General features: G+C 48.4%; 1 protein-coding gene across 2 annotated transcripts in view; it reads left to right on the forward strand.

Annotated features, from left to right (window-relative positions):
* LOC132406977 (17-beta-hydroxysteroid dehydrogenase type 2-like) overlaps positions 1–12,463 on the forward strand; it is a 45,059-nt gene that overhangs the window by 16,604 nt on the left and 15,992 nt on the right. For both annotated transcript variants that reach the window (XM_059993150.1, XM_059993151.1), the window contains one exon: positions 4,577–4,762. In XM_059993150.1, coding sequence (XP_059849133.1) covers positions 4,577–4,762 — 186 coding nt within the window. The remainder of the gene's footprint in view (positions 1–4,576; positions 4,763–12,463) is intronic.

Consider the following 12,463-nt stretch of genomic DNA (forward strand, 5'->3'; position numbering starts at 1 on the left):
ATAGATTGTTCTGTCCTCAGCAAGGGCCTTACCTTTGTCCCACTTCATCTGCACCTCAGTGAGTTCCACTCTGCCACAACGTCAAGTTCTTGTTCCGTCGCCTCCATCTCTGAACCCAATTCTTTGGCAAGGATTCTACACCCCACAGGAATAATTCCTTCTCCTGTCTTCATCCCTCTTCCTCTTCTTGGACACCCCACTCTGACTCTCTGCCTTCTCTGGATTTTTTCATTTCAAATTACCAATGAGAAATCAATTGTCTCAACTTCAGTACTGCTCCCTTCTTGTTGAACTTTACCCCTTCTGAACGCACTGCCCACTACTCTCTCCACACCAATCCCAACCTAACCATCAAACCCCCAGACAAAGGGGGTGCTGTTGTAGTGTGGTGCCCTGACCTCTAACTTGCTGAAGCCAGGCAGCACATCTCAGACACCTCCTCATACTTACCCCTTGAAGAGGACCCCACTTCGGACCATCAGAAAACTGTCTCCAACACCATCACTGACCTCATCAACACCAGAGAATTCCAATCAAACTCAGTTCCCTTTCCTGCACTGCTTGCTTCTACCTCCTTCCCAAAGTCCACAAACTGGACTGTCTGAGTAGGCCTATTGTCTCTGTTTGCTGCTGCCCCACTAAAATTGCATCTTCATATCTCAATTCCATTCTATCCCACTTGGTTCAGTCCCTTCCCACCCACATCCACGATATTTCTCAGGTCCCCAATCTCCTCAGTAATTTTCAGTTCACTGGCCCTGACTGCCTCAAAGCTCTCTGCTTCTTTCTTGAAAAAAGAACCAACCAATGCCCCTCCACAGCCACCACCCTCCTCTGTTTGGCAGAACTGGTCCTCACCTTCAACAATTTTCCTTCGGCTCTTCCCATTTTATCCAAACTTCATAGTTTGTGGGTAGCCATGGGCAACTGCATGGGCCCTGCTTTGCCTGCCTCTTGTTTACTACATAGAACAGTCAATATTCAAAGACTTCCCTGGTAATACTCCCCAACTCTTAGATGCGTAGAGTCGTGGAAAAGTACAGCACAGAAACAGGCCATTCAGCCCATCCATTCTGTGCTGAACCATTTAAACCACTTACTCCCATCAACCTACACCTCAGTGACCATAGTCTTCCATACCCCTACCAACCATTTACTTACTAAGCTTCTGTTAAAGGTTGAGATCGAGCTTGCATGCGCCATTTGCACTGGTAGCTCGTTCCATGCTTTCACCATGCTCTGAGTGAAGAAAACTTTCCTCTTAAACTTTTCAGCTTCCCCCCTTAGTTCATGACTTCTAGTTTTAGTCCCACCCAACCTCAGTGGAAAAAGCCTATTTGCATTTACCGTATCCATATCCCTGATAATTTTGTGTATCTTGATCAAATCACTCAATCTTCTACATTCCAAGGAATAACATCCTAACCAGTTCAATCTTTCCATATAACTCAGGTCCTCCAAATCCAGCAGCGAACTTGTAAATTTTCTCTGTACTCTTTTAACTTGATTTACATCTTTTCTGTAGGTAGGTGACCAAAATTGCACATAATATTCAAAATCAGGCCTCACTAACATGTTATACAACTTCAATATAACATCCCATCTCCTGTGCTTGATAGTTTGATCTATGAAGGCCAATGTGCCAAAAGCTTTCTTTACAACCCTATCAATTTGTGATGCTACTTTGAATGAATTATGGTCCTGTATTTCCACATCCCTTTGTTCTATTCCATTCCTCAGTGCACTAACATTCATTGTGAAAGACCTACTTTGGTGTGCCCTCCCAAAGTGCCACACCTCACACTTGACTGCATTATTTGCATATGCCATTTTTCAGTCCAGCTGGTCCAGATTGTGCTGTAAGCTTTGATAGTCTTCCTCAGTCCAGTACATCCCAGTATTGGTGTCATCCACACATTTGCTGATCTAATTAATCACATTATCATCCAGATCATTGATATAGATCTCTAACAACAAAAAACCCAGCACCAATCCCCAATCCCCATGGCACTCCACTAGTTACAGGCCTCCAGTCAGAGAGGCAACCATCTACCACCACTCTCTGGCTTCTCCCAGAAAGCCAATGTCTTATCCAATTTACTACCTCGACTTGAATGTCGAGCAAATGATCCTTCTTGACCAACCTCCCATGTGGGACCTTATCAAATACTTTGCTAAAATCTATGTAGACAATGTCCACTGCCTTGTCTTCATCAACTTTTCTGGTAACTTTATCGAAAAACTTCAGTAGATTGGGTAGACATGACCTGCCATACACGAAGCCATACTGACTATCAATGATTAGTCCATGTCTACCCAAATACTAATACATCCATCCCTTTAGAATATCTTCCAATAACGTTTCCACTACTGATGTCAGGCTCACCAGCCTATAATTTCCTTGTTTAATTTTAGAGTCCTTCTTAAACAGCAGAACAACATCAGCTATCTGCCAATTTTCTGATACCTCTATCATTGTGAATGATGATTTAAATATTTCTGCTAGGGCCCTGACAATTTCTCCACCTGCCTCCTATAGGATCTGAGGTGACAGCACTTCAAGCTCCATGGATTTAGCCATACTGGCTTGCCTCATAACAGCAAGCTTCTCCTCCTCTGTATTTTGTGTCAAGTCCAAGAAGTTGATGTCATTTTGCCTCACTTCTACAGACACTGTGCTTGTCTCTAGAGTTAAGAGACGCAAAAAATGCATTTAAGATTTCCCCCACCTCTTTTGTTTTCACGCACGGATTACCATTTTGATCCTCCAGAGGACCTATTTTTATCTCTTGGAATCTTTTTGCCCTTAACATATCTGTAGAATCGCTTAGGATTCTCCATCACCTTGTCTTCTAAGGCAGCCTCGTGCCTTCTTTTAGCCTTCCTGATTTCTTTAAGTGTTCTCTTGCATTTCTTATACTCCACAAGCACCTTATTTGTTCCTACCTGCCTATACCTTCTATGCACCTCCTTTTTTCGTAACCAAGGCCTCAATGTCTCTTGAAGACCAAGGTTCCCTGTAACAGCTATCTTTACCCTTTATTCTGACAAACACATACAATCTTTCTACACTCAAAGTTTTACTTTTGAAAGACCCCCATTTACCAAGTACACCTTTGCCAGAAAACAGCCTATCCCAATCCACACTTGCCAGATGCTTTCTGATTCCATCAAAATTGGCCTTCGTCCACTTTAAAACTCGACCTAAACCTACATTTTGCATATTGATTTTAAAGCTAATAACATTGCGATCACTAGATACAAAATGTTCCCCTACATAAACTTCTGTCTCATTCCCTAGTTGGTGATTAAGTATCACACTCCCTCTAGTTGGGATTTCCAAGTACTGATTCAGAAAACTTTCTTGAACTCATTTGACAATGTGTTCCCCAGCTAGTCCCAGTCTATACGTGGAAGGTTAAAATCATCTACTGTAACAACCTTATGTTTCTTGCATCAATCTGCACTCTCTACAAATTTGCTCCACCCAATCCCTCTGACTGTTGGGCAGTCTGTAATATAGCCCCATTAATGCAGCCATAACTTTCTTATTACTTGTACCAAGATGAAGCCACCCTCAGGGTGGAGGAGCAACACTTATATTCCATTTGGGTATCTGTAATCTGATGGCATTAATATCGATTTTTCCTTCCAGTAAAAAAATTATTCTCCCTCCCCCCCTCCTCTATTTCCTGCTCTGACCGTTCACATCTTCTCACCTGTCTATTACTTCCCCTGGGTCCTCTTTTCCTTCCCTTTCTCCTGTGGTCTACTGTCCTCTCCTATAAGAATCCTTCTTCTCCAGTATTTAATCTTTCCCACCCACCTGGCTTTCCCCATCACCTTCCGGCTAGCCTCCTTCCTCTCTCCCCACCTTTTTATTCTGGTGTCTTGCTCCTTCTCAGTCCTGATGAAGGGTCTCAGCCCAAAACATCCACAGTTTATTCATTTCCACAGGTGCTACCTGGCGTGCTGAGTTCCTCCAGCATTTTATGTATATTGTTTTGCATGACACTGTCTTGTAATAACTTCACGTTTGATCCATGGTTCTATCTTATCACTTCTTATACTAAATTCCAAGATTCATAGTTTCCATATGAAGTTACCAGACTCACTCCTATTGGGGAGGGGGTAGTCTTCTCTGAGTTCTGAGTGGACAGTCTACTCAGAACAATCACCAGTAGTAGTGGTAGTTCTGAGATGGTTGTTCCTTGGTTATTGCTCCCTATGTCACTGGAGTACTTCTTTTATAAGGTTTTTCTTCTTTATCCTTACCCCTGGCTGGTTTCATACTTCACATTTTCAGAATTCTATTTTCTTTTTCTTCCTTCATTTTATTTATTTCAGTTTTCATTAGTTTCCTGAATACATGAAAATCAGAAAAACCACAGATGTCATTTTATCTTATAAACTTTACTAGCTGAGTGTCCTATTTTCCCTAACTCCTTTAGTTTATTTTTTTATTGGGATTTTCTTTAACTAGTGAGTTTCTTCTCCACTTCCTTTGATGCACAAATTCCAGGTAAAGCTGTTGCAATGTGATTTTGTTCTCTGAAGCATGTTTCTTTGTCTTTAGGACTTTGGGGTATTGTGAACAACGCTGGCATACTAGAAGTATTTGCTGAAGCAGAAATTCTCCCCATGAACGCTTATAAACATTGCCTGGAGGTGAACTTCCTCGGGGCTGTGGAAGTTACTAAAGTATTCCTTCCACTACTTCGGCAAGCCAAAGGCAGACTCATTAACGTCTCCAGCCTTGCAGGTGTGGTACTTTCATCAGTAATTTTGGTATCAATGTATCCAGACATAACATGCACTCAATTTTTCTTGTTTATAATACTTTCCCCGATATGCTAATACCGATAGAGGAATTAGTTAGCCAGAAAACAATGTTGTTAAGGTGTCAATACACATTCTTAAGAAAAATTGCAAGGTATATATAAAACCCTATGTTTTTAATCTCATGTTTATCAAAAAACTGCATTTGCTAGTTTACAGTGAAATAATAAGTATTTGATTTAAGAATGGATCAAAACTGTGGTAGGATTATAACTATATAATTAATAAGTACTTCTAACTTTGTTAAAAATACTTCAGTAAATCCTGTTGAATGTTATGTTGCTTTGAGATTCTGCAACACCACAAATGAAAATGTTGATAGTGCATTGATTGACTTGCTGTTGTATGTTCTGCCATTTCAGCTAGTAGGTTAATGTTATTGCTGGGCTTTCTAGTGCAGCTTACAAAGTTTCTTGAAGAACTTTTGCTGACTCCAAAGTCAAGGAAACCTTCCATCCATGTTGCAGGAATCCTCTCTGAATAATGTTGCACTGTAGCGATGTGCTACACAGCGCTGAAATAACGACACGCAGTTGGTGAGTTGCAGTTGCAAAAGAGATTTATTCAAACTTAGAGGCCTCGCCTTAAAGCCTTCCTGTTCCCGCCCTCCCCGGGCGGGAATGCTGTATTCACAGTCCCATCCCGCGCGCGGGCTTTTCCCCTAGCTGGTGAAGAAGGCCTGACGCCCTTTTTGGGACCGACCTCAATGCCGGCGCGCACCGCTTTGTGAGCCGGTTCGAGTGCGCTGGGAAGTGGGTTGCCACATAACCCCCCCGGAACCGGCGATACACCCCCCCAGTGTCCTCGGTCTGCCTCTGTGCCGCGGTGCTTGAATCTCGACCGGCTGTGCCAAGTCCACATGGGCCGGTTTGAGTCGGTCCACCGTGAAAACCTCCTCTTTCCCCCCAATGTTCAGCAGGACTGTGGACCCATTGTTTCTGATCACCGTAAATGGCCCCTCGTAGGGCCATTGTAGCAGTGCCCGGTGTCTGCCCTTTCGTACAAAAACGAACTTACAGTATTGCAGGTCTTTGGGTACGCAGGTCGGGTTCTGCCCATGCTGTGAAGTGGGTATGGGGGCCAGGTTACCGAGCCTCTCACGTAGTCAGTCCAGGACTGCTGCGGGTTCTTCCTCTTGCCCCCTTGGGGCTAGTATGAACTCTCCTGGGACGACCAGGGGTGCGCCGTACACCAACTCGGCCGACGAGGTGTGCAGATCCTCTTTGGGCGCCGTGCGGGTTCTGAGCAGGACCCAGGGAAGCTCGTCCACCCAGTTAGGCCCTTTGAGGCGGGCGATGAGAGCCGACTTCAGGTGACGGTGGAAACGCTCCACCAGTCCGTTCGACTGTGGGTGGTAGGCAGTTGTGTGGTGCAGCTGTGTCCCCAAAAGGCTGGCCATAGCTGACCACAGGCTGGAGGTGAACTGGGCGCCTCTGTCGGAGGTAATGTGGGCTGGTACACCAAAGCAAGATACCCAGGTTGCAATCAGTGCTGGGGCGCAAGATTTGGAGGTGATGTCGGTGAGCGGGACCGCCTCTGGCCATCTTGTGAACCGGACTACAATAGTCAGGAGGTGCCGCGCTCCTTGCGACACTGGCAGGGGGCCCACAATATCCACATGAATGTGGTCGAAACGCCGGCGGGTGGGGTGGAACTACTGTGGCAGGGCTTTGGTGTGCCGCTGCACCTTGGCTGTTTGGCACTGCGTGCACGATCAGTGACCATTCACTGACCTGCTTGTGGAGTCCGTGCCAAACGAACCTGTTGGCTACCATCCGGACGGTTGACCTGATGGAGGGGTGCGCTAAGTGGTGAATGGAGTTGAAAATGTGCCGCTGCCGGGACGATGGGGTGGGGTTGGCCGATGGTTACGTCACAGAGTAGGGTCCTCTCACCTGGGCCTACAGGGAGGTCCTGGAGCTGCAAACTGGAGACTGCAGTCCCGTAACTAGGGATCTCCTCATCTGCCTGCTGCGCCTCTGCCAGCGCTTCATAGTCTACCCCTTGGGACAGAGCTTGGATGTTAGGTCTGGAGAGAGCTTCCACTATGACATTGTCCTTTCCCGAGACATGCCGGACATCCGTCGTGTATTCAGAGATGTAGAACAGGTGGCGTGCTGGTGGGACGACCAGGGATCGGACGCTTTCATGAACGCAAAGGTAAGCGGTTTGTGGTCCGTGAATGCGGTGAAGGGCCTACCTTCTAAGAAGTACCTGAAATGCCAGATTGTCAGGTATAGCACCAACAGTTCCCGGTCGAAAGCACTGTATTTGAGCTTGGGTGGTTATAGGTGTTTGCTGAGAAAAGCCAGGGGTTGCCAGCGACCCTTGATGAGTTGTTCCAGCTCCCCACCGACTGCCATGTTGGATGCGTCCTCTGTGAGGGCGGTAGGGACGTCCGTTCTGGGGTGCACTAGCATCGCAGTGTTTGCCAAGGCCTCTTTGGTTTTAACGAAAGTGGCTGCGGACCCGTCATCCCAGGTAATGTCCTTGCCCTTACCCAACATCAGGATGAACAGGGTGTGCATGATTTGGGCTGCTGAGGGGAGGAAGCAGTAGTAGAAATTCACCATAGCGACGAATTCCTGCAGGCCTTTGATTGTGTTGGGTCGGGGGAAGTGGTGGGCCGCGTCTACCTTGGCGGGCAGAGGGGTTGCCCCATATTTAGTAATCCTGTGGCCCAGGAAGTCGATGGTGTCGAGCCCAAACAGGCATTTAGCGGGGTTGATTGTTAGGCCATATTCACTCAGTCAGGCATAGAGTTGACAGAGGTGGGACAGGTGCTCCTGACGACTACTGCTGGCTATGAGGATGCCGTCCAAATAGATGAACGCGAAGTCCAGGTCACGTCCCACCAAGTCCATTAACCGTTGGAATGTCTGTGCAGCATTCTTTAGGCCGAACAGCATGTGGAGGAACTCGAAAAGGTTGAACAGGGTGATGAGTGCCATTTTGGGGACGTCCTCCGGATGCATCGGGATTTGATGGTATCCCTGGACGAGGTCTACCTTGAAGAAGATCCGTGCGCCATGCAGGTTTGCTGCAAAGTCCTGAACGTGCGGCACAGGGTAGCGGTCCGGTGTTGTAGCCTCGTTCAGCCTGCGGTAGTCGCCGCATGGTCTCCAGCCCCCTGTTGCTTTGGGCACCATGTGCAGGGGGGAGGCCCATGGGCTGTCAGACCGCCATATGATCCCCAATTCCTCCATCCTCTTGAACTCCTCCTTTGCCAGTCGGAGCTTCTCCGGGGGAAGCCTTCGAGCACAGGCGTGGAGGGGTGGTCCCTGGGTCGGGATGTGGTGCTGTACTCCATGTCTGGGCATGGCTGCCGTGAACTGCATTGCCAGAACCGATGGGAACTCTGCCAGGACTCTGGTGAAGTCATTGTCGGACAGCGTGATGGAGTCTAGGTGTGGGGCCGGCAACTGGGCTTCGCCAGGGAGAACGTTTGAAAGGTCTCAGCGTGTACCTGTGTCTTCTCTTGCAGGTCGACCAGTAGGCTGTGAGCTCGCAAAAAATCTGCCCCCAAGAGCAGTTGGGCTACGGCGGCCAGTGTGAAGTCCCACAGGAACTGGCTGGAGCTGAACTGTAGCCGCACCGTATGGGTGTCGTAGGTCCTTACAGTGCTGCCATTCGCAGCCCTCAGGGTGGGACCCGGTTCTCTGTTGTGGGTGTCAAAACTCGTCAGAGGTAAGACGCTGATCACGGCTCCTGTGTCGACCAAAAAGCGGCGTCCCGACTGCTTGTCCCAGACATATAAGAGGCTATCCTGATGGCCAGCCGCCGTAGCCATCAGCGGCGGCTGGCCCTGGCGTTTCCCGGGAAGTTGCAGTGCGGGCGACAACGGCGGGTTTCTGCACCCCACTGCTGGTGGTAGGAGCACCATTGTTCGTTGGCCTCATCACCCCTGCCTCTGGGGTTAGTGGGCTCTGCTGCCGGGCCTGGTCTGGTCTGCTGCTGGGCGCGTGGCTTGGCGATCAGTGCAATGGACGCCCCACTCTCCTTCTTGGCTTTCCACAGCACGTTTGCCCGGGCTGCCACCTTACGGGGGTGTATCCAGAGATACCGACCACATGCCAATCAACATTTGGTCCCTCCCAACTAATCAATGCACACCTAAATTATTGGTCACCTTAATTGGATTATCTCACCCAGCCCCATGCTATAAAAGGTGAGACTTGTCCCTGGATCGGCCTCTCTTACAGACCACCTCATTGAAGGTAAGTGCATTGATTTATGTTTGGGAAGGTCTATCGTTTGTCCTGGTAAGGGAGCCACAGCTATCCAAGGTCAAGGGGGATAGCTGTTGTAGTGCTTTTCCCGTGTTCTTTGTTTGTGTAACTGTACCCTGTCCCCACACCGCTTCCTGTGTATTGTAGTTGCTTGTGTTGACCCGACTTCCCCTTGTAAATAAATTCCTTATTATTAAAACTGTGTGTGTCCAGGCCTCTACTATTGAGACTCAAAGAACCAGTTATTTTCCGTCACAACAGGGGGTCACTGAAATCTGCGTCGGACGGCAGCAGGCGTATGTCCTCGGGCAGCTGCTCTAGGAACGCCTGCTCAAACATGAGACAGGGCTTGTGTCCTCCAGCCAGGGCCAGCATCTCGTTCATCAAAGCCGACGGGGGCCTGTCTCCCAAACAATCCAAGTGCAGTAAGTGGGCAGTTCGCTTGCGCCGTCAGAGTCCGAAAGTCATTGTGAGCAAGGCTTTGAATTCTGTGTATTTGCCGTCCTCCAGGGGCGACTGTATGAACTCCTTAACCTGGGAGGCTGTTTCTGGGTTGAGGGAGCTCACCATGTTGTAGTAACTTGTGGCATCCAAGGTTATCTGCCGAATGTGGAATTGGGCTTCTGCTTGCGGGAACCATAGGTGAGGTTGCAGCATCCAGAAGCTTGGCAGTTTTAACGAAACTGCATGAACAGATGTGGCATCGTTCATCTCCGGTCCAAATATTGTTTGGGCCGTCGGGGTCACCAATGGTGGTGTACTACACACAGCACTGAAATAACAACACGCTGTTGGTGAGTTGCAGTTGCAAAAGAGATTTATTCAAACTTTGCGGCCTCGCTTTAAAGCCTTCCTGTTCCCTCCCTCCCTGTGCTGGAACGCTGTAGGAGGTGCATATTCACAGTCCCGTCCCGCATGTGGACTTTTCCCCTTGCTGGTGAAGAAGGCCTGACACCCTTTTTGGGACCGAGCTCAATGCCGGCGCGCACCACTTCGTGAGCCGGTTCGAGTGCGCTGGGAAGTGGGTCGCCACAGCACAATCATTAGCTCCACTCTGCTCCATGTAATCCTACTTCATCTGAGAGCCAGCGAGGAGATCAGCACTCCTACTCTATGTCACTGAAATAATAGCCCTTCACAGAATTAGAATTTTATTTCTTACATCCATCTCAAAACATGAGGGAGTAAAAATCTTTGTTGCATTCTATGATGAAAGTCTTTGACAAGGATTGCTTGGACCCATATACTGGAATATCTGAGGCTGGGTTCGAGACACTGAGCACAAAACAAATGCTAGATGAAATCACTGGTAGGCTTGTGATTGAGCACTGAACCTATGTTCAGATCTTCCTCAAAAACTCAATTCTTGGTGCCCAAGATATGCTTATCACTAACAGGAATGTCCTACACCCTTAAAGAGGCCACACCAGCCATCCGTACTCCGGAAAGTTAAAGCATGTACATCTTGGAAGCTGGTGCGGCTGGGAGCATTTGATAATGTGACCAGCTCCCCTAAGGCTGACTCCCGGTGCCCCTGGCAGCTCAGAGGGGCGGTAATCGTGGATGAGAGTTGGACCCAGGATTTCTTTTTCCAGCACCCAGCACCTTCCCTCCAGTCTGACTACTAGGTATTGTCAAACACCTCGAACAGTACACAGAACCAAAAGTCTTCTCACTGTGAAGACCTTCACCTCCTCGATAAACCCAGGTGGTGACGGGGCTGATGGTGGAAAGGCTAATGGGCTGGTGCAGGCAGGTTTTAATTTAGAGCTGTGGACGTTGAAGTTGATCTTTAGGGACTTGGGGAGCTGTAAGCTTTAAGCCACCAGGTTTACTTCCCTCAGGGTCTTAAAGGGACCAATGAACTAGGGTGCCAACTTCCTAGATTCCACTCAGAGAGGCAAATCACGAGTGGACTGTCAGACCTGTTGCCCAGGCTATAACGTAGGACGCAAACTTCTTCGGTATGCCTTTGTCTCTGCTTCCTGGGTAGAGGCCAGCAAAATCTTTCTTGCCCTCATCCATTTGTCTTTGCTGTGGTAGACAAGATCTTCTACTGCAGGGACCCCAACCTGTGCTTCCTGTTCCAGAAGGAGAGGTGTAGGATAACCAAACTGGCACTTGAATGGTGACATTCCACACACTGAGTGCTGTAAGGTGTTGTGGATGATGTCCATCCACATCAAATGGTCACACCACCCAACAAGGCCAGGCATCTCAGGGTACATTCTAAATTTTGTTTCCTCAGCTCCATCCAGCTGTTGGGCTGCAGATGAAACCCAGAGGAGAGGCTTCCTGTTACCCCTATCAGTTTACAGAAAGCCTCCCAGAAATGTGATGAGAATTGTGGACCACGATCTGCGACAATGTCCACTGGGAATCCGCGAACCCTGGAAACCTGGCCATCTCTGCCACAGAAGATAGCTTCTCCAAAGCAATGAACCTGTAGGCTTTTGAAAACCGATCAACAATCACTATGTTGACCAACTTCCCCTGGCTGGTGAGAGAGCCATGACAAAGTCCATGGAGATGTGTGCCCAAGGTCTTTTCAAAATGGATAGAGGGTGGAGGTGCCCCTGAAGTCGGGTACAGGGCTCCTTATTCAGGGCATACACCCTGCAATGCCTGCAAGCACTGCTGAACTTCTCTTATTATTCCAGGCTGCCAGTACCTCCTCTTGGTAAATTCGGGGCTCCTGGCAATCTCTGGGTGTGCAGTACCTGGGACTGGGCAGAACTTGGGACAGACGGTCTACCCTGAGGACCGTTCTCAGGAATCTACCCTCGTGCTTGAGCCCTGTGAACAGGAGCGTCGATTCCCCAATGAGTTGGCAGTACAACCCTGGCTTGGAGCAAAATGTGGTAGGCTGCTCCTCTCATTCCAGTTCATCAAACTGTCGGGACAGGCTATCAGGTTTCTGGTTCTTCGATCCCGATCAATAGGTCAGGATGAAATTAAACCGGTTAAAAACACAAAGACCACCTGGCCTGCCTGGAATTCAGCCTCTTGGCCTCCTGAATATAGGGCAGGTTCTTATCATCAGTCTAAACGTTAAAAGGTTTCCTGGTCCTCTCCAGCCAGTAATGTCATTTCTCCAAGGCTAACTTAACAGCAAGTAGCTCCCAATTCCTAATGTCATAGTTCCTCTCTGAGGGGGATAGCTGCCTGAAGATGAATGCACACGGGTGCATTTTACTGTCTGAAGGTGACCATTGAGATATGACGGCACCTACTCCGACATGTGAGGCTTCCACCTCCTCAGTGAAGGAAAGGTCCAGGACGGAAACTGTGGTAAACCACTGCTTAGGCTCTGCAAAAGCAGTCTCCGGTTCAGTAGTCCAGACAAAAGGGCCCCTGGATGTCCTAGGATCGTCAGAAGAGCTGCTACCAGGCTG

Source organism: Hypanus sabinus, chromosome 17 (genome assembly GCF_030144855.1).
Source record: "Hypanus sabinus isolate sHypSab1 chromosome 17, sHypSab1.hap1, whole genome shotgun sequence".
Taxonomy (NCBI): Eukaryota; Metazoa; Chordata; class Chondrichthyes; order Myliobatiformes; family Dasyatidae; genus Hypanus; species Hypanus sabinus.